The sequence below is a fragment of the Misgurnus anguillicaudatus genome, chromosome 14 (assembly GCF_027580225.2).
Source record: "Misgurnus anguillicaudatus chromosome 14, ASM2758022v2, whole genome shotgun sequence".
NCBI classification, from domain to species: domain Eukaryota; kingdom Metazoa; phylum Chordata; class Actinopteri; order Cypriniformes; family Cobitidae; genus Misgurnus; species Misgurnus anguillicaudatus.
Window position 1 is genome coordinate 30,687,764 of NC_073350.2, and position 26,749 is coordinate 30,714,512.

Sequence of the window (26,749 nt, forward strand, 5' to 3'; positions counted from 1 at the left end):
AACAATACATTGTATGGGTCAAAATTATCAATTTTTTATGCCAGAAAAAAGTGGATAGTAAGTAAAGATAAAAAATATTCTTCCGGAAATGTATCCAAAATGTATTTATCATTAGTAGTGTTGGTTGCTAAAGACTTCATTTGGACAACTAAAGGTGATTTTCACAATATTTAGATTTTTGCATCCTCAGATTTTTCTCAGCCAAATATTGTCCTATCCCAACAAACCATACATCAATGGAAACCTTATTAAAAAATAAAGACCCTAATGACTGGTTTTGTGGTCCAGGGTTACATATATTAATGACCTCTGGAATTATATAAGTGTACAAGTGTTAAAAACAAATCAAATAGGTCAACCCTTTCAAGATTTCTTATCTTCGCTCAAACATCTGTTTACATCAGTATAACACCATGCAGAATAATGTTAAAGAAAAACCCTTATAATTCTCTTCCCAGGTATCTTAAGCGGTTCAAGGTAATGAAACCAAAGGTTTTACGGAGCTGGTGCAGACAGATTCTCAAAGGTCTTCACTTTTTACATACGAGGACACCTCCCATCATCCACCGTGACCTAAAATGTGACAACATCTTCATCACTGGTCCTACAGGATCAGTCAAGATTGGAGATCTTGGCCTGGCTACACTAAAGCGAACGTCATTTGCCAAGAGTGTTATAGGTAGCAACCCAGAATATTGCATATTATTTGCAGATTGCAGATATTGTATCTATACTGTACATTGTATATAAGAGCTATGGAGAACTTAGCATGCATATATATAATACATAACGTTAACATTGTAGTTATTCATCTTTGATTTTTTTTCTCTTTTTCTTTCAGGCACTCCTGAGTTTATGGCTCCTGAGATGTATGAAGAACACTACGATGAAGCTGTAGATGTGTATGCGTTTGGCATGTGTATGCTGGAAATGGCAACATCTGAATATCCGTACTCGGAGTGCCAGAACGCAGCACAAATCTACCGCAAAGTTACCAGTGTAAGTCAACCTCTAAAAACTAAACACCGTCCATTTTCTGTATGTCTTTAATTTATTGTAATTACATTTGTGTTGAACCATTCAGCCACACTGCTTTCTTAAAGGAAAACACCACCGTTTTCAAAAATGTACTATGTTTTTACCTCAACTTAGACAAATTAATTCTTAATCTTTGTACAGTGCATCGTGAATGTGTTAGCATTTAGCCTAGCCCCATTCATTCCTAAGGATCCAAACCGGAATGAATTTAGAAGCCACCAAAGACTTCCATGTTTTTCCTATTTAACTCTTTCCCCGCCAGCATTTTTCATCATTTTCACAAAAGTTTAATGCCTTCCAGAAAATGTTCCTTTTTAAATATATAAACATACAATATATGAATTAAAAGAACAGACCCTCTGCTTTCAAACAAAAAATCAGTTTCATCCTACCTTCATGTTTTTATCACCTCTCAAATATGTGTAGGTTTCATCAAAAACACCAAATTTTGAGCAAAAAGCTGAGATAATTCCATTTTTGTGAAGGACTTTTGATAGAGATCAGATGCAGAGCGATCTTTAAAACATACATGGACATACAGCTGTTTGCCCTAGAGCAATACTTCCGGGTTTTATAAGTTGCGGAACCTGGTGGATAATAGCGGTATTGCAGATTGACGAGATAACTCGTCAATGGCGGGGAAAGAGTTAAAGACTTCATGAGTAGTTACACGAGTAAGTTTGGTGGCACAAAATAAAACGTGGCGATTTTTAAAGCGGATAAAAATTAGAACTATATTGTATGGCGGAAGAGCACTTAGTTTCGACCTCGGCGCGCAGTAACATCATCACTCCTGACTACTCCCCCTCTCGCTCAAAGTTTTGTCAATATTACTGCGCCCAAGGTACCCGCCATACAATATAGTTCTTATTTTTTATCCACTTAAAAATATCGCCACGTTTTATTTTGTGCCACCATACTTACTCGTGTAACTATACTCTTTAAATAGGAAAAACATGGAAGTGTTTGGTGGCTTCTAAATTCATCCCTGTTTGGATCCTAAAAAATGAATGGGGCTAGCCTAAATGGATGCGTTAAACAACGATTAATTGCATGCATTGAATAAAGATAGGTATGTATTAATTTGTCAAAGTTCAGTTAAGAACTTAGTAAAATATTGAAAAAATGTGGTGTTTTCCATTAATATCCGTATCCTTAAAAATAGCGGTTGAGCACTAGTTGTAATAGTAAGATTAATTTCTGTGAGTGTTTATAGCTATGCAACCAGGTACCTGTACAAATGCCAACATTACCATAAAAAAATGTGTTATTTGCCCCAATGTCCTTTTTGTGAAAGCGTTTTTAGTAAGGCTCTGTGTGTGTGTGTGTGTGTGTGTACCTGGTAATTATCACGTTGTGGGGACCAATTGTCCCCACAAAGATAGGAATACCAGTGTTTTTGTGACCTTGTGGGGACATTTTGATGTCCCCATGAGGAAACAAGCTTATAAATCAAACAGAATGATGTTTCTTGAAAATGTGAAGTAGTAGAAGGGTTTCTGTGATGGTTGGGGTTACGGAATGGGGTAGGTAAGGGGAATAGAATATACAGTTTGTACAGTATAAAATGCATTACGTCTATGGAATGTCCCCACAAAACATGGAAACCAGAATGTGTGTGTGTGTGTGTGTGTGTGTGTGTAATTTATTGTACAGGGAGTGAAGCCAGCCAGTTTCACTAAGGTGATGGTGCCAGAAATCAAAGAAATTATTGGAGAGTGTATATGTCATCGCTGGGAGGAAAGGTGAGCTCTTCAGCCGAACAGCCTCCTGTCACAGGCAGTGCATGTAGTTTGATCAAACAGGCTTTCCCGAAAGACTGCGAGTTTTTTTTAACCGATAACCTTTACAGTAATTCCTCTTACGGTAATTTGATCCCTGCGAGAACAAAGAGAAGATTAAATCTTTCCCCATGACATTCTCCTCTGTGTTTGTCTTAATGTGTATCAGTCAAAAATCTTGCATCATTGCATGTACAGATACATAGAAGGACAGATTTAGCATTTATCAGACTGGCACGCAGTTTATATATTTGTTTCGTAATCTAATGATAAGATTAGGAGCATCAAAGTTTGATTTCACATCAATTTCAATTTTTGACATGAGCATATTTAGGTCAATATTAAAGATATCAAGGTTATATTTTCTTTACATTATATAGGGTGGGTTTATGTAGAAAACAGTGAATCACAAAAAAATGGTTTTCACAAACTTCTCGAATGATTTCTGCAAAAACAATCTGTCCAAGGCTGTGATGTGGGTTGGGAATAAACTGTTAAACATCTTAAAAGCTCTTTATAAACCAAACAAGCTCTTTCCTGTAACAGATACTCCATAAAGGATTTACTGAACCATGCATTCTTCGCCGAAGACACCGGTGTGCGAGTAGAGCTGGCTGAGGAGGACGATGGCAAGAAGTCCTTCATCGCTCTCAGGCTTTGGGTTGAAGACCAGAAGAAACTCAAGGGAAAGTATAAAGACAGTGGTGCTATTGAGTTCACCTTTGACCTGGAGACAGAAGTCCCGGAAACAGTGGCCCAAGAAATGGTAAATGAATGTCTCTGTGGACAAAGGAGGATTTCCGGTGTGATATTTTAGCTATGATATCTAATACCTGTAGGCTGATATGGGGGTCATAATGTGGTTAAAGTAACAAGCTCATGTGGTTTTTGAAAACGTTTTGGGGCAGACAGTGAAAGTTGAATCCATCAACTGCATGTTTCAGTGGATATTGTTTAGAAATTCAGATTCAACTCTAGATTTATTGCTACACCAAAATGCAAATGCATAAAGAATTAGGAATGTATAACAAATAATCGTGAATAATCTATAGCAGAATAAAAGTTTTTTGTTTTATTATATATGCAATGTTAATGTTATGTATTATATGTGTGTGTGTGAACTGTGAATAATAATTATGTATATATAAAAATGCACACATGCATATATATATATATATTTTTTATATATTAAGTATTTATATTTAATATAAATTATACATAACATAAATATACAAATTTATATACACATGTAAACATTTCTTACATATATATATATATATATATATATATATATATATATATATATACAACCCCAAAACAGACAAAGTTGGGACATAGTAGAAATACTTATATTTTATTCACAGTAGAATATAGATAACATATCAAATGTTGAAAGTAAGATATTTTGAAATGTCATGCCAAATATTGGCTCATTTTGGATTTCATGAGAGCTACACATTCCAAAAAAAGTTGGGACAGGTAGCAATAAGAGGCCAGAAAAGTTAAATGTACATATAAGGAACAGTTGAAAGACCAAGAATCACCAATTCCCCCAATGCTGCGGCGAATTTTTCTTCTAAAAATATCAAATGAATGAACATACCCTCTGCTTTCAAACAAACAAACAAAAACGGGGAAAAAAACGTTTCATCCTATCTATATTTTTTTTTCCTGCTTATAAACTCTTAAATATGGGTATTTGTCTTTAAAAATATTTTTTAGCAAAAAGCTGAAATAATTGCATTTTTGTCAAGGAGTTTTGTTAGAGATCAGATTCAGAACGATTATCAAAACATATAGAGTTTAAAATTAGTAAATAACGTTTTTGCTTCAGTTTTTCATAAATTGGTTAAGTGGATAATCGCGGTATTGCAGATTAACATGAAAGTTCTTCACAGACACATTTTTTATGCAAATGTTTTCTCTTAATTGACGAGATAACTCGTCAATTGCGGGGAAAGAGTTAATCGTTATGCATCCCTATGCAGAATATATAAGTAGTAGTAGTTTAGTTCCAATGCATATTTAGATCATACTTGGTGCAGAATAATAAAAACATTTATGTGAAAAGTCTCCAATGATTTTCTCTCTCCAGGTAGATTCTGGCTTCTTTTTGGATAGCGATGTTAAGATTGTTGGCAAGTCTATCCGCGACCGTGTATCTCTCATAAAATGGAGACGACTGCGGATCGTTTCCAGCCGTAATGGACAAACGGATGAGAGCGGCACCAAAACTGAGACACAGAATCTCCTTCAGGTGCCCTCCACAGGGCCACCAGTGGGCGGTCTGCCCAGTCTTCCTCCTGAAACCGAGGAGCTGCAGATTGAAGCTGTCAGCCTGGTGTGCAGCGTCCCAACCAGTGCAAATACAGCTACACGTGAGAAATAATATTATCTATTAATAAATAGGCTTATTTCACAATATTCATGATCTTTTGTTTAAGGTATGTAATGTTTTTCATGTTATCTGTCTCAAACACTGTAGCAGACAGCAGTGCCAGCGCAACAATTTTAACAGATAACACATCCCAGCAGTCTTTTTGTGAACCCATCTCCGCTGTCCAAAGTATCTTAAGTCCTCCAGCGCAGCTCCTGTCTCAGTTACCACAACAACAGGCATCTACTGCACATCTACAACCTGCTTTACAAATGCACCAAGGGGTCCCACAACAGCACATAGGCCAGCTATTCCAAGGGACCCAACAGCAACCCCAGCAGCTCCAGGGACTCCAACAGCAACCCCAGCAGCTCCAGGGACTCCAACAGCAACCCCAGCAGCTCCAGGGACTCCAACAACAGCCCAGTGCTTCCCTGCAGCAGGTGGCACAAGCACAGGTGCCCCCTTTAATGCCTCAAGGAGCCCATCAACTACACCAAGGCACATTTCAGCAAACCTACCAGCAACCAGCTGTAAGTCAATGCTTCCCTGCAGTTATTCTTACCTATACAAAACTCCCCATGCCACTATATAGGTCCAATTCTTTTCCTCCTCCCAAGAAAATTTTTTATGCCAACTGTCTGAAATTAAAATGTTTGTCTTTAATTTTGGCTAAACGTGCAGCAACGTGGAAGTGTGTCCTGTGGGTCGCAGAGACCTCTGCTATTCTCTGATAGCTTGACGGGGTCCAGACGTAGCAGCGCTCCGATCCTCGACACATTACGGAGAAGAGCTGACCTGCAGGGTTACTTAGAAAGGCTGCACCATCAGGCTTATAGCTGTAACAATCCCGAAGCAAGCACCTCCTTAGGGTCTGATCAGGAACCAAGGAATGTTCCTAAGAATGCTCATGGATATAGTTTAGACATTAATTCTCGGTCGCCAGCATTGTCGTTCAGTCGAAGGAACTCAGAAGTCCATCCACATCACTGCCAGGCTTGTGTGTCGCTCTTACTGGCTGTAAGATCAGGAGGTCGAGGGTCTTTGGGTCATGTTCCAACAATATCTTCCTCTCCTGTTCACTCAAATTTGCCATCTGTTTCTACTCTTAAACCATCTAATTCCTATTCAGACTCAAGCTCACCAATTCACATGACCCCAGCCTCTCCGTATACACAAGGGCTACAAAATACATCTCTGTCCTTGTCTAAGAGCACACCCAGTTCAATCCCAGTTAAGATAACGCCACCTTCCCCAGTCCAGAAAAGTCATTCTCCTGCACCCGCTCAAAACACATGTAAAACTACCCATTCGCCTCTTCATATATCAATACCACCAATCCACACATCTCCAGTCGATCATCCTTCACCACTCAGGTCCTCCTCTCCAGTTTCCTCCATTGGTCCACATTCCCCTTGTTTAGGAGACAGTTCAGATTTGTCCCACCTCAATCGTTGTCTACATCATATCATCAGTCGTCGAACCAGCTCCCCTGTGCTGATGGACAAGCCACAGCCTGGAGATAACCGTATTGATGCTAGTGCTGACAGCTTCTTCGTACCTCAGGTCCACAGCCCAAGCTCTTTGCGTGTCCCCATATCACATCAGGACACAGGCTGTTTTTCTGTGCAGGGCAGTGAAGCTAGACCAAGTCTTGTGGTAGGTAATAAATAAAATACAATAGCTATAATCCTGGCTGGCAAGAAATCTAGGATTTTAGTTTTGCTTTAGGCTCACCCTTACCGTACATTCACACGGGGCGCCAGCGGTAACGCTTGACGGAGGGCGTTTGAAGCGTGGCCAACAGTCAATCACAATGGCTGCAACACATGCTTCTCTGTTTTCTGGTCTTGCATAAATGTAATTGACTAGCTCTGCACTAGGTTATTTGCATAAGGCAATCTGATTGGCTGATGTTCACGTTGGCCCTTGAAAAGTTGAAAAATTTTAAACTTCTGCCATGACCAATGGCATTGACAGATCCACAATTTAGTTCAGCAATGCATGACGTCACCCATTCAAAGTAAATGCGAATCGTTAACGCTGGCACACCGTGTGAATGTACCGCTACTTTCAAGTTTCACAGGTGATTGCTCTTAAATGTATAGTTGTGTTTTCCTGTAGCTCAGTCGGTAGAAAATTGTGCAAAGGTCAGAAGTTTGATTCCCAGTGAACAAAAATGCTGATCAAATATATAAATTGAATGCATTGCAAGTCACTTTGTATAAAAGCGTCTGCCAAATGCATAAATATAAATATCTACCTCAGTTCTCATTTCATGTCTGTGCAGCCTTTAAAAGAAAATTCAGATTTTATTTTAAAAGAATAGAATTGCAATGCACTTGTCTCTGGGGACTTTTGAAGGGCATGGTCTCTTGAAAGGTTATTAGAGGATTCATCAGCAAGCTGACAGTACAATAAATGACTCCTGCAGCAACACTGCAATTTATCCCTGATGCCCTGTATGTGGTCCGTGTTAGCAACATCCCCCATGTGTGGAGAAAATCACCGCTTTGTTGTTTGATATCGCACATTTCCCCTTGCATTTTCTTCCTGTAACACCTTATAATTTACCTGTCAAATCTGACAGTGTGCTGTTGAAAGTACCATCCCGAAATATCCTAAAGCTCATCAGCTTTTAAAAAGCCTATTTGTGTTTTCCAGCCTTCTCCACAACTGGTTTCATCTAAGACGGTATCTGCTCCGGCTACTCCTGTACCGCAACCTCGACCGAACCTACAGAGCGTTCCTGTCTCTTCCTTCATAGCACAGCAAAACCAGACCACTGTCCCACTAACACAGGAGGTAATGCAGATATTATGGGTTTGAAAAGAAGGGTCATATTGCGTCTCTATGTGGATGAGAAACCATGTCTGTGTGCTAGCAAAGTGATAGTTTGATTTGTGTTCCTCCTTGTGTTTGTATTTCTCTCAGTTTCATCTCTATTTCCATCCTGAAGCTTTCCCACCTGAGGTAGACCTAATCTGATAAACATCCTGACAATATTACTTGACCCCAAGTTATTGGTTGTGGACATTTAAATCATGCTTTAATTTCAGAAGATTCATAAACACATTTATTAAAGTACCAAATTATTTCATCATTAACTATGTACATGGGGATAAAACAGTTACTATTTCCAGAGTTATTTGGGAAACGGTTGACGTCCTTCTTTAATCAAATGTACGTTTTAAGTCAAATTTTCTTTCTATTTCTGTCTCCCAGGCTTTTCAGGCCCTCATGCCGGCACATTCAGATGCTCAGTCTATTTCACAGCATCTGTTACAGTCGACATCTTCAATACTCAACCTAAACACTCTGCCTCCACAACCACAGCATAATATTCAGACCGCTCCACTTCTCCAGCCCCTGCAGATCACCACACAGGTCAGATCATACCTTCATACCTTTTCTAAAATATCACAACAATTATGCACGTTGGCAAGGGATGTTTCTCAAGTCTGCATGCTTCTGGCTGTTTACATTATTTTTATCCTGCTCTTTACTCTTTAGTTTCCTTCGACATATACTCTTTTGCCAGAAGGGGGCGTGCCTGCAGGGACAGAGCCTGTTTCTTTCTCCTCAGCCTCTTACTCTTCTTCATACCTCACAAATGCTCCTCCCGTATCTTCTCCTTACTATTCATCAAGCCCCATCAGTGCTCCTCTCCCTGTCGTATCCGTGCCGAACGTACCCTGCATACTAGGAGCGGGTACACCTGCGTCCACCCCTACGAATGTGCCCGCATCTGTACCTCTCCTCGCTATGGCCCTAACCCCATCCACACTTTCCCTTGAACAACATCAGCAGCCAATGTATTCCCCTGTCCCACCATCGGATGGGACATCCCTTTTCCTACCCCAGCCCTCATTGTCCCTCCCCAATCCAGCCTCCTTCCCTCAGCAAGACCCAGCAAATCCTGAAAGCGTTGCAGAGGTAATGCTGTGGTTTCTTTACTGCTATATGAGATGCACTCTTAAAAATAAAGGCTGTTGAAGTGCCGTAGTTCTTGTTAGATAACGCATTAACTAATGTTAACAAATACAACCTTGGAAAATGTTGCATACCTTAGCAATTTTATTTTTAAGAGTGTAGAATTGCAGTAATTGTATTCAGAGCCTAGGGACAGTGTAATGGCAAACACATCAATCAGGATTGGTCCAATACTGCACTGTTATAACAATCAATGATGCAGGATATTTAATGTTGTATCCAGTGAGGTTTACAATTGACACATAGTGAAACACAATGAAATTTTTTAACAGGAGTACCGTCACTATGAGGATCCTCAGATTTTGTCGCGGATCCAATCTCCACCACAGGACGAAACGTTTGAGCCAAAGTTTACCACCGTCCAAATTGAGCCCCTGGAGCCACCTGCTGGCATACAGACAGGATGTTTTGTTTCTGAAAGCACCAGCATGCACGGTACAACTCAGCAAATATCTGACACTGCGTCCGCCTCTGTGACCTCTGCACCAGAACCCAACCCAATTCAAAGCCAAGCCAACACTGAGGTGAGAGACGATAGGGAGCAGGCTCCAACATCCATAAAGGTGACACTGGACCACAAATTTTTATTAACATTTATACATAATCTGAAAGCTGAATAAAAAATCTTTCCATTGATGTATAGTTTCTGATAGGATGATAAAATTGGTACTGCCAACAACCATTTGAAAATCTGGAACCCGAGGGTGCAAAAAAATCAAAATATTTAAAGTTGTACAAATGAAGTCCTTAGCAACACATATTACTAATGATAAATAATTTTTTTTATATATTTATGGTAGGAAATTTAAAAAATATCTTTACTAAATATCCTAATGATTTTTGGCATTAAAAAATCGATCATTATGACCATGTATTGTTGGCTATTGCTACAAATATACCTGTGCGGCCTATGACTGGTTTTGTGGTCCAGAGTCACAAATATGATATTTCATGATTATAAAAATATTCATAATGTAAAAAATTAAGTATCTCTCAATTTTTTCCCATTCAGGCACCTGTATCAATTCCACCCCATGTACATGACAGGTGGGTTGTAGTTTTTTTTTCATTAATCTCAGATCATATTACTGCATAATGTATATAATTTACTGCACTACAGTATTTTGTGTTATATTGCGTTTAGCTTATACCAAGATACAGGGTCTGGTAAAGAAATGAGTGACAGCTACGAAGGAGCCGCTGGTGGAGCAAAGGGTGACGGCAAGCCCAAAAAACACCATCGCAAATCTACTCGCACACGCTCGCGACAGGAGAAAATAAACAAGCCTAAGCTAAGCATGTTAAATGTGAGGATTAAAACTTTTTTTTATGTTCAAGTTTTGTTTTGCAATCACTTCTTAATAGTTCCTCACCCTTATTTCATCCTTCCAGGTTAGTAATACAGGCGACAAAATGGTTGAATGCCATCTGGAGACTCACAATCATAAAATGGTGACCTTCAAATTTGATTTAGATGGGGACGCACCTGAAGAAATAGCCACGTATATGGTAAGGTGGTTAAACTTAGTGCATTTCAAAATGTAAATTATGAATTTCTAGCAAATCGTTGTTTAAACTACAAACCCATTTAATACATTCTTTTTTTGTTTGGGTCTTACTATTTTCTTTCATTTATGTTTCAGGTGGAGAATGGTTTCATTCTCCCAATAGAAAAGGAGATATTTATAGACCAGCTGAAGGACATTGTAGACAAGGCAGAGGACATTCTGAGTGAGGAAATGGATGGAGAGAAGACATCTGAACTTGGAACAAGTCATTTTCAAGGAGAAACCTCGGAAGAGATAGGAGAAGAGGTAATACAGGGGGATGCTTCAAGTACATAAGAAAATATTGCACGAGTATGTATGTTACAGTTTCAATTTTGTGTTTTGATCTCCAGGGAACGAAAAGACAGCAACCTGGGGCTCCTCAGCCGGTTTATCAACAAAATGGTAAACTTATTTCCATGCCATGTTTAAAGTTCACACTTTAAGGGCCAGATTTACGAAAAAAGGGCAAATTAGCACGAGAGCGCACTGTTTAAAAAAGTGCTGATGGGAGTGGACATTTCTGCAGGTGATTTACTGATGAAGCGCAAGTTAAAGGCCAAAAAATCTAATTTCCAAAAAAACCAAGAGCAGCACAAATTAGGTTGCAAACTTTTAAGGTTGTTTTAGGTGTTAAATAATGGTGCAATTATTAATAAATACTCTCCTCCAATAAATTTTGTGTCTAAAAAGGAAACTCGTACAAATGCGTATGCAAAAGGGTCATTTTCACGAAATTCAGATTTAGAAGGTGTCCAACATCAGAATTTTAAAAAAAGCCCTTGAAGCCATTTTTTCCACATATAAGATTAAGGTCTGAACTTACTATAATCATTATTTTTAGAAGATTTAAAAAATATGTCCTTTAGACTTATTTAAATTTTTTAGATTATTATTATCAAAAAGTATCATTACCGAAACATGATATTACATTAAATATCCATTTACAAACTCATGTTTCGGTGATGAGAACTAAAAAGTTGTCTAGGTACTATGACAAACAAAATATAAACTTTTATCTGGAGAGAAAAAAATAAGAAATGCTTACCTGGTAGCCATCTTGAGTGTCACAGTCAAATATGTCCCTTCCAAAACATTTTTTAAATGTTAGTTCCTTGAGGGCTTAAACAATGATTGAAAATTGTTGCGGAGGATGAGAAAATTGGTCTTGGACACATTTATATTCCTTATTAATGTCTCTACATTTACCAATGATCACCAAATACCACGTTTCTTTACTGTAAATGTTTATAGTATAACATACACTGAAGCATTTTAATTATAATAATTCCATGTCAAAAAACCCAAATACAGTCATGGACACGTTGCAGTAATGAAAATTTTCCCCTAAAATGTGGAAAAAACTAAAGAAAAATTGGTTTGTATGATGTCCTTTGAAATCATCTGCAAAATAGTACATGAAGAGATGTTTGTAACTGTATGCTTCTTATTTTGATACTCTTACTTTGCATTTACTTTTTTATCAAAATGTTTCATGACACCACGAGGTCAGTTGCAAAAACAACTGCGTTTAGCCTTTTCAGTGCAAATTTTTCACTGCGTGTCTTTAGTAAATCCTGACAGTAGTTTTTCAGTAGCAAAAAATGATTGAGCAAGCTGTTAGTAAATCTGACCCTTAATGTTTCCTTTTAAATAAACAGAGGATATCAGGTTAATGCATACTTGTTCAGTTTTGCACACAGGTAAGAGGTGGTTCATCATCTGTCCTGTGGAGGAAGCCCCCGCTGTCAGTCAGGATGGACCTTCAGATGGGGGTCCATCCACACACTCTACATCCACAACAATAACTGAAGGGACGGCCACTGCACTGCGGGGGGAGAGCATCTCAGCCCAGCCGCCAGAACCCAGTACAGGATCTGCTTCTGCATCCATGGGTGATGTTAGATTTTGCCTTGGAAAAATATGTCTGGAAATAATGGTTGAGTTTATTTAGACCACCTGCTTCTTTATTCATTGAACTACAGGAATCAATATGAATTAATCAATCAGATAGTAAAAGTACATAATATTCCTTAAATGCACAGTATAAGTCGTTTTGGATAAAAAGCATCTGCCAAATGAGTAAATTAAAAAATAGAAAATTTAATTTCAGATTAAGAAAATCAAGATGAAATTATATTAAAGTACATATATATCATTACATTAAAAGGATCAGAAGTACCAATGCAACATCATGCTACTGATTCAGTGCCTGTTGATTAGTAAAATAGCTTTTTCTCCCCCAGATTCAGAAGCCTCTGCCACAGCGCCCCCATCTGGAGGAAGTGATCATTATGGGGTTTGGAGCCCCCTTTCTATGACCACTACAGACCCTCTTTCATTAGCTCCAATCTCTCAAGCTCCCCCTGTTCCCCAGGCCGCTGCAATGCCAGTGCAGGTTGCTTTTCTTCCAGAGGAGCCCCCAAATTTAGGCTCCCCTCTTGTCAGCGTTCAGCCATCCCAAGATCTTCACAGCTCTCTTTTTGTGGACGACACCCAGACTGGGAGATTAACCTCCCTGTCTCCTATCCACACCGCTCAGCAGATGGCTGAAATAGCATGTGCAGTCTCTATGGTTGAGGAGGTGCCCTGCTGTCCCTTGGTCATGCCAATGTCCCTCGAAGTGAACAGTGGGGCTCAGAAATCGTCATCTGCGATGCCAGTGCAAGACACCACATCTGCTCGTGAACAGCTCCAGTCCATCACGTCTACTCGAGTCGAGCGGGCACCGCAGCCTGTGGTGCTTCAGCAGCCAGTGCCCGCTGTGGGTGGGGCCAAGGCACCTTCCCTACCCCAAAGCCCTGCCCCGTCACAACATCACTTTGTCCCCGGTGAATCAGATGGAGAGGGACGGAGCAGAGGATTTGTCGACAGCACGATCAAGACGCTGGATGAGAAGCTGCGAAATTTACTCTATCAAGAATACGCCCCAATGTACCCATCTGGGACTGCCGCAGAGACTCCGGGATCTGGCACAGAGTATATCCAGTCCCCACCAGGACCGGAGTGTGCAGTGGGAGGATCAGGAAACAGCACACCCAGTCTTATTGGAGAAGGGAGATTCAGAGCTGGAGAACAGTTGGTAATATTTTCCTTTTATTGTTTTAAAACCTGATTTTGTTAGGTTTGGGAATATATATGTGTTTCTGTAGCTCAGTTGGTGGAGCACTGCATTAGTAGTGCTAAGGTTGCCAGTTTAATACCCAGGGAACACAAATGCTGATAAAACAATGTATAGAATGCACTATAAATTGCTTTTTATTATATCATCGGACAAATAGAGAGCAGCACGGATGAGGTATATTGTAGGCAAACTTGAAAAACAAGTAAACATTTTAGCACTTCTCTCGTCCCGAAGTCAATAGGTTGTTTTGAATGGAGTTTTGGTTAAACGCAATTAATAAGATACTGTAACCACAAGGTAGATGCTGCACATTGGTGGTGGTTCAGAAGAATTCCCCCTTTCATATGTAAAGCTGCAGAAAAGCGCTATATAAATGCAATGAATTATAAACTCAAGATATTTTTACATTTTATTCTACATCTTAAAACACTACACTATTACCCCACTTATAATAACTTTTAAAAGGCTGGTTGCTAACAAGTTGCTACATGGGACTACAAACGTTGTCATGAACTCACAAACACATGGGCACAATTCCCAAGAAAGATTTATCCACAACGTATTTCCTTTTCAGGAAACATGTTTTTAACTCATTTCCTGCCAGCCATTTTTTGAAAGTTGCCAGCCAGCATTTTTTGCGATTTTCACAAAAGTTTCACGAATTGCGTTCCATGAAAAATATCTTCTAAAAATATATAAACAAACAAATATATCAAATGAAAGCTGAAAAAAGCTGAAAAAATTGCATTTTTGTAAAGGAATTTTGTTAGAGATCAGATTCAGAACGATTATCAAACCATACAGAGAGTTTAAAATTAGTAAATAAAGTTTTGGCTTCATTTTTTTTTCATAAATTGGGTAATTGTGCCATCTAGTGGATGATCACGGTATTGCAGATTAACATAAATCATGCATCAGGAAAACTTTTTTAATGCAAATATTTTCTCTTAATTGAAGAGATAACCCGTCAATGGGAAAGAGTTAATAACATTTAAAAGATTTGTCAGAGACTTGGTGGTGATGATGTTGGAGTCAAGTGATTGTGGTAAACTTTTTTTATAGTCTAATGCTGCGTTTACAACAACTGCGTTTGAGGCGTCCAAATTGCATCTACCGCGCTTAGTTTGCCGCTTGAAAAGTTTGAGTGCAGTTGGAAAAAGCACGCACGTCAGAGGCAAAATACGCTTCTTGTGGGAGGGGCAAGTGCTATGCGGTAATCTGCAAGTTTATCGAGAGAGTTACCAGTTTGTATTTGGTCACCTTACTATAGCTACTGTCTCTATAGAAATAATAAACTTGTGTCGTATAGCTCCGGGTGACTGCTTATGGACAATATGAAGCGTTCCTTCATGTTAAATGAGTGACTCCAGGCGGGGCTGCCGCCACAGCAGGCTCCTGATTGGTTAATGCGGCGCAAAAATCCACCAAAGTTAAAATTGTTTAATTCGGGCGTCAGCCGCAAATTCGTGTCAAACGCAAAATGCACAAAAAGCACGATTCGCGTGTGCCAGATGCTTTATTCGCGCAAACCTGACGCGCAAATAAGGTGGAATCGCATCTGCCTCGCCATCCACCTAATTCGCGTCGCAAGACCTCCAGACGCGCATCAACGCGTCTTCACATTGACTTAACATTGAAATAACTTGCGCTTGGCGCCTATACTGTGGCTTGTGTAAACGCAGCATAAGGTTAGCTTTTATTTTTAGTAAATGCATTTAGACGTTTGTGTAGATGATCTTGATGTACAAAATGTGTAAGTATCATGACCTTTTGCAGATCAGGGTGCTTATTGTTTTGCAATAATTTAAAAGCCTATGGAAAATCCCATTGACTCTTCCTGTGGGAACCCAAGTTAATTTAACTACAGGTTGGCCTACAAAAATACAAAATCCCTGCAGCTCTCTATTTGTAAATCAAACGACTATACTCGCCTAAATTATGAGGCTATGCCAACTTTTGCTTTCAGCCACAGATACCTGAGCGTGTGGACAGTTTGAGTGCTCTCAGTGACTCTGCTGTTGGAGGTATGACAATAGTGTATAGTTTATCTTATTGATGACAGTGGATATTCATCCTGCATAATGTTTGTAATCCTAGACTAAAATGCATTTTTTTAACAGTTACTGTGTCAAGGAGACACGTGTTGCCACACTCCACATCCTGCTCTGGATCCAGAAGTCGATTTAAGGTACATGGGTGCCAAATTTGACTGATCGGTCCCTATTAATAATATATTTTTGACTTTGCATCATTTCCATTAACATTCGTTATGTTGTTGCGTCCAAATTACTATTGTGAAGAATGACGACTTAAAATTATTTGTTATTTATAAAACAATTAAATCAAAATAGTCAAAAATAATCAAAATAGTCATTGTGATATTTTATTATCTGTCTAGTTTGTGTCCTGTTACTGTGTTGATTTCACTTTAATAAATCAGATGATGCCCGTGACCACGGATATTCTGTCGGGTCAAGGGCGTAGACAGCGTAGCTTCAGCAGCACAGCCTCTCCAGCGCACCCTGGTGGCTATTTGGGAGAATGTGCCATGTATGAAGAGCCAGCGATTTCAGCCACCACCGTCGGGCGTTTCTCAGTGGTCAGCACAGAGGACGAGGTCACACGCCGAAAACAAAGCAGCAGATATTCCGCCCCGCCTGACTTTTATTTAGATGCTCCACCTCCCCTGACTAAAAGGGGATCCCTGCCGAGGGCACAGACCTCAGTCTCAGCTGACGTCACAATTCACGCTCGCTTCATGTCATCTGACTCCGGAGCCGAAAGCAGCCCTGCCAAACTGGCACCTATGACCCCGTCACGCCATGGGCGAACAGAGAGGAGAGGAAGTGACCTCATGAAAAGAGCAGTGGCATTTCTGAGGCGCTCCGGACGCAGTAGCAGCGTGCAGAGCTCAGATTCGCCAAGCCGGAAGGGAGGCTTATACGGATCTTACGTCAGCAGTGACAATGACTCCGAATTGGAGGATTCAGACATAAAGAGGGAACTTCAGAGCTTGAGAGAAAAGTAAGTGTAGCATGTTTGTCTTTAAATGACAGTGACAAACGTAATAGTTATCAATGAAAACACGTTGTCTTTGTGCAGGCATTTGAAGGAGATTACAGAACTGGAGGCTCACCACAGAGAAGAGATCGAGCTTTTGTACGTCAGATTAGGAAAATCACCGCCGCCAGGTCTTTATGTGCCATCCACAGCGCCCTCTGCTGGACGCAAGCGCAGGACCAGCAAGCACAAACTTAAAGCTGGTAAATTGCTCAGTCCGTTTGTACAACAACTTAGAAACGTGGGATCTAAAACCAGCGACGGTTGCAAAACCAATGATTTAACAAAATCAGGTCAGCATTTTGCATTGGAGTGTTGTCAAATTTAAAAAAGGTGGTCCCCATTGTGTATCATCTTCCCAAACAACAAGTTATTTTCTCATTGTCAGCTGAAGCTGCCCCGAGCATGAATGGGTCTCCTGCCAAAGCTTCTAATGTTTATGACGGCAGGGGTTATACTGGGACCGGCACTCTGCCCAGTTCTGTGTCTGAGCCGGTTCAGACCCAACAGCCCTGCTCTCTGAAGGGATCTCTCTCCTCTGACAACATCTACGGTGGTCTGCAGGGAGAAGGACCGGGGCTGCCCAGCCAACCTGCTCAAGGTGACTTTAATTCTTGAATTTCCCAGCATGCCCTTTAAGACTGGACTGAAATATCCAGTCTGGTTTTATCAGAAATTGACAGATTCATTGCACAAGTCAGAATCAAGTGATTACCACCTGCACAAAACAAGATAAGGATTTATTAAAAAGGCATTAGGAAATGAAAAATGTAAATGTTTATACCACAGGGCTGTTAAATGCTTTATTCTAATTGGTTGAGAAATGTTCCATGGGTGTTGATTATTTTTCTTTAAACCGCACACCTAACTTGACAAATGTCTTAAAATAAGCACCGGAGAAATGTTTGTGGTAACCGTCATAGATATGTATAAAGGCTAGATGTCTCGCCCGCGCTGCTGGCCAATTGAGTTGAACATATGCATTTGACGGCCATCTTACCACAGGCAGCTCGCTCACTCGTAGCATTGAGTTTAATGGTGCAGGGACTTTTAAATGACCATAACTTGCTTAATTTTATACCGATTTTCAAACGGTTTGGTGTGTTATAAATGTCAAAGATGTACCTATGACACTGCATACTTATACTAAAAAAATTCATGAAACATGTTAAAGCATCCAGCAATTATAGCCACTTTAATAACGTTTGTAAGAAACCAAACCATTTGAAATTTGGTAGAAAATTGAGCAAGTTATGGTCATTTAACTCCGCCGTAACACATCTAGCCTTTATACATATCTATGGTAACCATGGTATAAACGGAATGATTGACTCCGGTCCTTTGAATTATTCGCAAGTGGTGCACACCCACGGTGTAACAGCACTCTGCTTAGCGTCAGAATGCATACAACCTTGGGTGTGCATTATTTTCTTATAATTCAACGGCCCATCATCAATTATTCCTTACTTATTTTATTGGGTATAGAGTGCAGGGTTTCCCGCAGCACATTTCAGTTGGGGCGGCCCGCCGAAGCTGGGAAACCCTACCGCTTTAACTAGCCCCGTCCCTTTGATTGCCACGCCCCTCGGACCCGTGTGTGTACTACGGCATTTGGTCAGTAAGAAGTCCTTATCAATCTAAAATCATTATGAGTCGGAGTCATTTAAAAAAGCAACACTCAAAATCATTCAAAATATTCTTTATTATCATGAAAATACCTGAAACAAATAAATATTCCTATAGACGGTTTCATCGGACGCACGTGATACACGTTTGGATCCGAACCTTACTTCCGGTTTCGTTTTTTTAATGGTCTGACTATTTGCTAAACTGATCTCTTGAACAAATGCCTCGTCGAAAAGAACAAATGTTTTGGTTTCCTATGTAATCTATGCGTTGTTTTTTTGTGCTTGTTATATAAATAAACTACATTTAAAGTACTTTGTGGTTATTTATTATTAGCGGAGTTTACCGGAAGTTACGTGTGGACTGCGACAGCCGCTTGTTTATGTTGTTACTGCTAAAACGGTCTATAGACATTTCCTGAAAAAGCGTTTTTAATGCTACTTCTTCTATGGCACAAAGGCAGTTTCTGCACGAGAGCGCCCTCTGGCTTTGGGATGTGCTGGGATTTCGCCGTAATTTATTAAAATTCATTCAGTGAGAAAACCCGCATTTGAACGATTAATCATTACAGCCCTACTCCTTGCCTTACCACGATTCACAATAGCAAGCTTATAATAAAATATTTTTACATTTAGCAGGAAATGTAATTGGTTTTTAAACAAGCACAAAAATAAGTACTTAAAGTAACCTGCAATTTTATGTTTTAAACTGAGATGGCAATAGAGAGGCAAAAATTAAAGATTGCAGCTTAAAATTTGCTCAAATCAATCCATTTAAATGCTCTGTTCTCTGTTTGGTCTCTGGATGCTACATGTATGGGGTGTAATTGTATCTCACTCTTTCTCTCGCCTCTGTACATTTGTTTGCAGGTTGGCCTCCTTCTCCCCAGGCGTCTGCGCAGGTCACCTATAAATCCAGCAGTAAACCACGGGCTCGATTCCTCAGTGGGCCTGTTTCTCTATCCATCTGTTTGTATCTCTTTCTTTTCCATCATTCCCCGTCTCATAACTCCGGATCCCCCGCTGTGTCTCTTTATCACTTTTATTGACATTCCTTATTGTGTTGCTTATCAATAATCCATTCCTGTTCATTTACACCTTTATTTATCTTTTGTCATCTATGTTTATTCACTACTTTATTGTTCTTGTGTTTTTGATGATTTATATGAGCTGTTGATCCTAAAATGTACTATCATATTTTTGTGCTTGCTTTGGATGTGAAGGCTGTTCTTCTAGATATAATGTGTTAATTTCACTTAAAATCTGATTTTAATTTTCAAACCTGTGATCAATTCTCTCAAACTTTTGTTTTATGATTTTTTCCTAGTTTGACTTTTATTAGCTTAACTCTAAGGTAACTTAAAGTGTTAGATAAGTTTTTTTCATTTAAGTTATATTTTACTCTAAGTTATATATTAACACAATCCTGTACAGTGATTTTCTGCGAATGACTAATTGTAATTTCTTTTTACAGGGTCGACACTTAAACGCTTGTGCCTGGGCAAAGAACGTGGCAGCAGTAACTATTTCCAATTTTAATTCAATTATTTGGACTTAAAAATACAATCTAAAGTTGAATTAAGTTTAAAACTACAAATACTCCAAGCTTTGCTTTTACATGACTTAAGGGGGGGGGGGGGGGTCACACCAGAATTTAAGCAAGCGAATATTTTTTGGATGTTACTGCTATTATGTGCAGGGAGCGCTTCATCATTTAAATTCTTTGGCCTCGTTCATCTTTGCTTTTCAGTAGAGAGAAAGGTCACGCTGTGAGGTACTGGTTTTCTATCTGGTTTTCAAACTGGTCTCCATGTGATAAGAATTCGCAGGTCAGAGTTCACCGGACTTAAAATTTGGTATGCAGCAAAATATCTTTGCATAAGCTTGTGTTTTTTTGCATGCCAGTAGCCAGCTATGAGGCCACCGATGTCTGGGCCGCGCTCAATTTTTTATATTAAAAAATTTAATTTGAAATTCTCTAAATGACTAATTATTAGTAATTTAGAACAACTCAAATTGGCATCCGTGTATACAATTTAGTTTGGACAGTTTATTGTAAAGCGTAAAATGTTAGCGTAAAAAGAGCACAGCATTCGCAGTGTTGCCAGATCCCATTGCGAAAAATCCTCTTTTGACGTAGTGTTTTATGTTTTAGCAATTAATATGACACTTTGGGAAATTCATAAATTGAGAATGTGCAAATTACTGTTAGCAATGTCTCTGATTTATTTCTGAAAGACAAGGTCTGAACTTATTGAGATGATTGCACATCTCTTTAAAAAACACTAGGGGGAGCTGCAGCGCTTGTATACACAACATTGTAAAGCCATAGCCATTCAATAATGTGAAAAAAAAACATTTAAAGAAATGCTGCAAAACTTTGATAAAATTGATTTTTTTTTTGCAGCCACTACAGACATGTGGTCCAGTACTAATATGACCTTTGTAGGATCACGTGTGAAAATGATTTCATGAACAAAAAACAAAACAAAAAGAAAAGAAAATGATGAGAAGAAAAATGTCAAAGCAATAAAACAGACAATTAATCGCCATAATCGTCACAGTTTGTTGGACAATTAACCGCCAGCCAAATTATATAATCGTGACAGCCCTAACTTAAAGTTTATTTTAGAGCACCTTCCCCCCTGGGATAGCAGTTAACTCTTAAAGAGCCAGTAAGATGACAATTTTAAGCATCCTATCACTGTTTATAAGTACCGGACAACAGGTTTAAATGCATACACTGTAATTTTCTCAAAATATAAATTTACCCCATTTCTCAGAGATCCCCAAACGATTCGTGTGAAGCCGTTCAAGGACTCAGTCTGCCTAAACCCCACCTTTCAGTAGCCTACTCTGCTCTGATTGGTCAACTGATAGAGTCTCCGCACAGACCACAGATCAGTGGCACAGACCAACAATAGTGCAACATGTATTGACCTAGAACTGACATGATTTACTGAGAAGACATTATCAACATCAATGCATATCATTCATCATTAATCCAGGCAATAAAAACAATGATAAAAACTAACATTTTACACTCATTTAAGCAAGTTTATAAAACGGTTAGTTCCAATCCTTGATTCTGATTGGTCAATAGGTGTGCTTTATTCACTATAAAACACTGCTATGACTGCTTCACCCAACGGTTCTATTTAATATCACTGCGCCCTTAGCAACACCCTTAGCAACACATAAACATATAATGAGACAAAGTCTGAGAACAGTTTGTTGTTTTTATTTGAGCTTTCATGTTGTTGTTCGCAGTCAGGGACTATTTTTTCTAGTGGAAGGAATGCTTTTATTGATTTAACTTCATGAAAGTTGCACTAATATTTTTTTTTACGTTAATATTGTGTGGTAACCGTTTTATAAAAGCAATAAGGTACTCGAGGCAAGTGCTGTATCGTGAATAAGTAACGGCTGAAGGGGTTGCAGGCACTCCGCTTCGCGTCGTGCCTAACAACGCCCTTCAGCCGTTACATATTCACGATACAGCACAGCCTCTCGTACCTTATTGCTTACATGTAAACTAACCAGGTCATAGCAAAACCGTAAGTTCAGCATAAGCCGCTTGCTAACGAGACTCACTGAGAGTAAATAGAGTTTAAACAACGACATCATTCATCATTAATCCAAGCAGTGAAAACAACGATAGAAACTAACATTTTACAATCATTTAAGCATTTATGTAAACTAAACGGGTCATAGCAAAACCGTAAGTGCAGCATAAGCCGCTTGCTAACGTGACTCTGACAGTATATAGAGTTTAAACAACGACATCATTCATCATTAATCCAAGCAGTGAAAACGACGATAGAAATTAGCATTTTACACTCATTTAAGCATTTATGTAAACTAACCGGGTCATAGCAAAACCGTAAGTGCAGCATAAGCCGCTTGCTATCGTGACTCTGACAGTATATAGAGTTTAAACAACGACATTATTCATTATCAATCCAAGCAGTGAAAACGACGACAGAAACTAACATTTTACACTCATTTAAGCAATTATGTAAACTAACTGGGTCATAGCAAAACCCTAAGTGAGCATGCGTTATGTTAACCGCTTGCAAACGTGACTCTCTGACAGTATATTAAGAGTTTAAACAACGATATCATTCATAGCAATAAAAACGACGATAAACATTTTACACTCATTTAAGCAAGTATGTAGCTATAATCATACTCACAAGTTGTGGTTAGGAGACACATGTTGTTCCAAATAAAGTGGGTACTGAACCATCTTTTATTGCCAAACGTCTAAATCCCTCCGTTAAAAATTTATTTTAACCACTGATTCTTCACAGCCAGACACGTTTAGTATATCCCTCCTTGAAAAAGTCTCCTTTGATAGTGAAAACAACCCAAACTGAAAACACTAGCTGTGGGCAGGTCATAGTTTTTGTTTCTCCCACAGGCAAGGCTGTAGGCGGAGATTAGTATCTCGTGTGACGTGGAAGTGTTTGTGTGACGTGGATAAAGTCAGGCAGGAGATCCAATCCATATAACGACTCGTTTCAGCGATTCAGAGTCGACTCCCTACTTTAGAAGCCAATAACTTTATTAATCGTGCACTTTTTGTGCAAAGTAGTTTAACCATTGTTTACATTGATGGATAGCTACATGACACACTGCAAAACAGGTCAGTTTCGATTTTCCATCTGTGTGGCTCCTTAACGCCCCTGGACCTCACTAATTTTTAAACCCTGGCTACGGCTATGATTTTCTTGTCTGATGCATTTGTATGCGTATGAATGGAAGTCAATGGAACGAAAAGTGTAGTGTGACCGCCCCTTTACCCTTAAAATTATAAGACTATAAATTACAGGATTAAAGTCCTAGAATTTGCAGAAATTACATATTAAGATGTCGTATTTAGACTCATTTTGTGAATTTCCCATTTTTTTAGGATCTGGAACTCCATCAGGTGCCTCCCCGATGCCTCCTGGATCGACTCCCCCACCTCACCAGCCGATGGGTCTCGCCCAAGCACAGACAAACAACAGCAACAATAAGACAGATGCTTTTACGCACCACCTTGACAGACTGATGGATAACTGGACAGAAGAGATGAGGTCTTCTTCAAGCTCCTTACGCTCCATTAATCTAGAACCACAGCAACCAACCAGAGGCAGAGTCTGGAGCGCTGTAGAGGTGATGTCACTAAAAAACTCTCAAACCACACTCTAAACAAAAAAGGTTCCCAAAAGTAGCATGGTTCCATAAAGAACCTTTAACATCCACAGAACCTTCAGAACAGGTTGTTTGTAGTGGAAAAAGGTTCTTCAGACTATAAACTGTTCTTTTATAGTATCTGTATATTCTATGCAAGTCTTAAAAAGGTTAGATTTTGATTCACATTGTCTTTTGATGCTGGTGCAATTTGACATTTAGCCTGATGTTTTTTCCAGGGTCCTCTGTGGTCTACAGAAAGAATGAATGTTTCACAGCTGCCCCTTTCATGGCCGCAGATAGATTCACATACCTCCACAGTTATGGCTGATGCTTCAAAAGTGCTCCAGCGCAGTTTCATGGTGCCTGCTGGTAACCCTTTGGAAAAGATGCTCTTAGAAATGGACCACTGGCCAGCAATGAGTGCCGCTCTTAACCAAGAAATCTTTGCTTTTCCGGCCGTGCATTCTCCTCCATGGACAGCACCTTCATCTCCCAGTGAGCTCCCGGGTTCTAGATCAAAGAACATGTAGCTTTTCATCAGTTTACCAATACTTCTCTCTCTGACACCAAAAATATTTACTGTACTCCAATCTGAGTTACTTTAGAATGCTGGTTAGGCCTATCAACGTGCAGTTGCTAGCATGTAGTTGTTTACCATGCACAATATTTAGTAATCCCACATGAACATGTAAATATTCATGCCTCCAATTTAGGCATTTGTTGTGAATCATTCATGTAAATTCAGTATTATTGTACTGTATATATTCATATAGCCTATGTAGTATAACTGAGTTATAGCATAGGCTATGTACAGAATGTATATTTTTCATCAGAAACTATTAAGCTTGCTTGTGTTTGCGCAGAATCAAACCCATTAATACCTTGAGCTGTACACAAATGTAAATGCTATAACATGCCCTTAAATTTGTGTAGATGTGTATAGGCACTGTTTATACTTATGTAAATATAAACTCTGTCTGCATATGTGCATAAACTGGAGACAAATTAATAATGGAGTTGATCAGTATTTTGGTATGAATCACAAGTTGGTGAAAAAATGAAAAACTTGAATATTTGGGCATTTCTTGAATTCTTCCAGCGAGAATCATGTCATGTCGCTATTTTACTAATTACTGCAATCTTTTCCCAACAATCCTATTGACTGGAAGTACAGAGAGATTGTTTCAAGGAGGGGATTTGCACTTTTGATTAAAGATTATGAGGGCACCTGAATTAAAATGAAGCTCACAGATAAGTAATTTGTACCACAATATTCCAAAAAATAAAGTTTTCAATTTTATTGTGACTTTAACAGACAGTACAGGGTGTGTTGGTAATTTTGCTCTAGGCACCATATTTTTGACACAGTCCCAAATACAGTTGACCCGAAATTACATTTACGCAGGGCAAAAAGGGTTTTTAAAATTGTATTTGTATCAAGTTGCTCTAAATATTATGCATTTGTTGAAATTATGGGTTAAGCGACCTCTGCTGGCCACTGCCATTTTTGCAGTTTACAGTGCAATGCAATGCAAAAATTTGTTTATTATAATACAGTCTCCAAAACACACAATACTTTAAAACAGAGACTAGGCCTACATGTAGAATTATATTAACTGGTTTAATAAGATGAAATATTTGATGTTAACTTACTTACTAAAGGGTCTGAACTAGGGTTAATGGCCCTCATTTATCAAACTGTTGAATATTGGGAACGAATTTTATATTTATGGCCATACTTTAGACTAAATAAGAAAAAGAAGTGTCCATAATGTAGCATAAAAGATCATTCGTGGCCATGATTTTGTCCGCATGTCATCATGATCGGATTTATGGCTCCATTCAACACAAGCATTTTACCTTACTATTCATGTGTAGCTATTTATTTATCATCGAATGGTATGTACACTCTAAAAAAACAAACGGTGCTATATAGCACCAAAACAATTGCTTTGGATCGTAACGATAGAAGAACCATTTTAGTGCCATATAGCACCGGTGAAGAACCAGTGAAGCACCAGTGAAGCACCAGTGAAGCACCAGTGTAGAACCATATAGGGGCCGTATAGCACCACATATGGTTCTGCGTGGCACTATGTGGTTCTGCACGGGTGCTTCGCTGGTGCTTCACTGGTGCTTCACTGGTTCTTCACCGGTGCTATATGGCACTAAAAATGGTTCTTCTATCGTTACGATCCAAAGCAACTGTTTTGGTGCTGTATAGCACCGTTTGTTTTTTAGAGTGTAACTAGCTTACCTTTTGATGCATTATTACCATGTTTTCGTAGCACATCCTTGTGCTTTCTTGCAATGTGCCGCTTCAGATTCCAGGATGAATATTTGCTAACTTTTAGTCTCTCCGTCTCCGCAGTCCCTTTCAATGTTTTCTTCCTGTCCAATCTTAACTTTGATTTTGACTTTACATGTATGTATAAGGCTTGAATTCCATAACTTATTGCTAGACGTTTTTACAGATTCTCGAACTAGCAAATTATCAAAGGGAGTTCTGGGTTCAACGAGCGGTCCTGAGCGAGCGGAATTTTCGGAAAAAGGCGCTCTGATGGTATTAACGCACCGCTCAACGCTCCACTCACGTGCTCTGCCCTGAAACGGCTCGCAACTTAAGGAATACATATGCATACAAATCAAATGCTTTGGTAAAGTCACACAAATTAAACATTGAAGTTCATGTTGCAAAAAAAAAAAAAACACTTAAGTTTATAAATACTGTTGTTGTTGTTTTTTTAAAGTGGGTCATAATATATCATACATTATTTTAGTTTGTCAGTGCGTTTTGTGTTAGGAATTTTTTTCTGTGCATTTCCTAACTCAAAACGTGCGTACACCACCTCCTGAGCAGGCGTAGGATTTGAGCGTGCCGTACATTGATTCACGAGTTCACACTTACAAATAATTCAGAACAGAGTTATTAATATGCGTATTTGGCGTGCTGTCCGAGGAGAGGGCTCCGAGCTCATTAATGGACTGAGCCCGGAGCGCTTCCTGGCGGGGAGAGGGTTCCG

General features: G+C 39.2%; 2 protein-coding genes across 8 annotated transcripts in view; one reads left to right on the forward strand and one right to left on the reverse strand.

The window, feature by feature from the left end:
- Nucleotides 1-24,171, reverse strand: part of ninj1 (ninjurin 1) — a 48,694-nt gene extending 24,523 nt beyond the window's left edge. Inside the window, exon 1 of the mRNA XM_055183577.2 lies at nucleotides 24,037-24,171. The gene's annotated coding sequence lies outside the window, so the exon portion shown is untranslated. The remainder of the gene's footprint in view (nucleotides 1-24,036) is intronic.
- wnk2 (WNK lysine deficient protein kinase 2) overlaps nucleotides 1-25,038 on the forward strand; it is a 33,695-nt gene extending 8,657 nt beyond the window's left edge. The window contains exons 3-29 of one of the 7 annotated variants that reach the window (XM_055183544.2): nucleotides 459-679; nucleotides 842-999; nucleotides 2,695-2,783; nucleotides 3,366-3,585; nucleotides 4,915-5,197; nucleotides 5,305-5,729; nucleotides 7,861-8,001; nucleotides 8,131-8,169; nucleotides 8,422-8,583; nucleotides 8,710-9,132; nucleotides 9,462-9,713; nucleotides 10,202-10,236; nucleotides 10,334-10,496; nucleotides 10,582-10,698; nucleotides 10,833-11,003; nucleotides 11,090-11,141; nucleotides 12,428-12,631; nucleotides 12,983-13,818; nucleotides 15,827-15,884; nucleotides 15,981-16,048; nucleotides 16,301-16,884; nucleotides 16,963-17,213; nucleotides 17,309-17,521; nucleotides 19,416-19,514; nucleotides 20,020-20,064; nucleotides 23,479-23,705; nucleotides 23,963-25,038. In XM_055183544.2, the coding sequence (XP_055039519.2) occupies nucleotides 459-679; nucleotides 842-999; nucleotides 2,695-2,783; nucleotides 3,366-3,585; nucleotides 4,915-5,197; nucleotides 5,305-5,729; nucleotides 7,861-8,001; nucleotides 8,131-8,169; nucleotides 8,422-8,583; nucleotides 8,710-9,132; nucleotides 9,462-9,713; nucleotides 10,202-10,236; nucleotides 10,334-10,496; nucleotides 10,582-10,698; nucleotides 10,833-11,003; nucleotides 11,090-11,141; nucleotides 12,428-12,631; nucleotides 12,983-13,818; nucleotides 15,827-15,884; nucleotides 15,981-16,048; nucleotides 16,301-16,884; nucleotides 16,963-17,213; nucleotides 17,309-17,521; nucleotides 19,416-19,514; nucleotides 20,020-20,064; nucleotides 23,479-23,705; nucleotides 23,963-24,256 (5,830 nt within the window). In that variant the 3' untranslated portion in view covers nucleotides 24,257-25,038. Of the gene's footprint in view, nucleotides 1-458; nucleotides 680-841; nucleotides 1,000-2,694; nucleotides 2,784-3,365; nucleotides 3,586-4,914; nucleotides 5,198-5,304; nucleotides 5,730-7,860; nucleotides 8,002-8,130; nucleotides 8,170-8,421; nucleotides 8,584-8,709; nucleotides 9,133-9,461; nucleotides 9,714-10,201; nucleotides 10,237-10,333; nucleotides 10,497-10,581; nucleotides 10,699-10,832; nucleotides 11,004-11,089; nucleotides 11,142-12,427; nucleotides 12,632-12,982; nucleotides 13,819-15,826; nucleotides 15,885-15,980; nucleotides 16,049-16,300; nucleotides 16,885-16,962; nucleotides 17,214-17,308; nucleotides 17,522-19,415; nucleotides 19,515-19,872; nucleotides 19,899-20,019; nucleotides 20,065-23,460; nucleotides 23,706-23,962 lie in introns of those variants that run through there. The other 6 variants (XM_055183547.2, XM_055183545.2, XM_055183543.2 and 3 more) reach the window with 6 other exon arrangements.
- The last annotated feature ends 1,711 nt before the right edge of the window (nucleotides 25,039-26,749 follow it).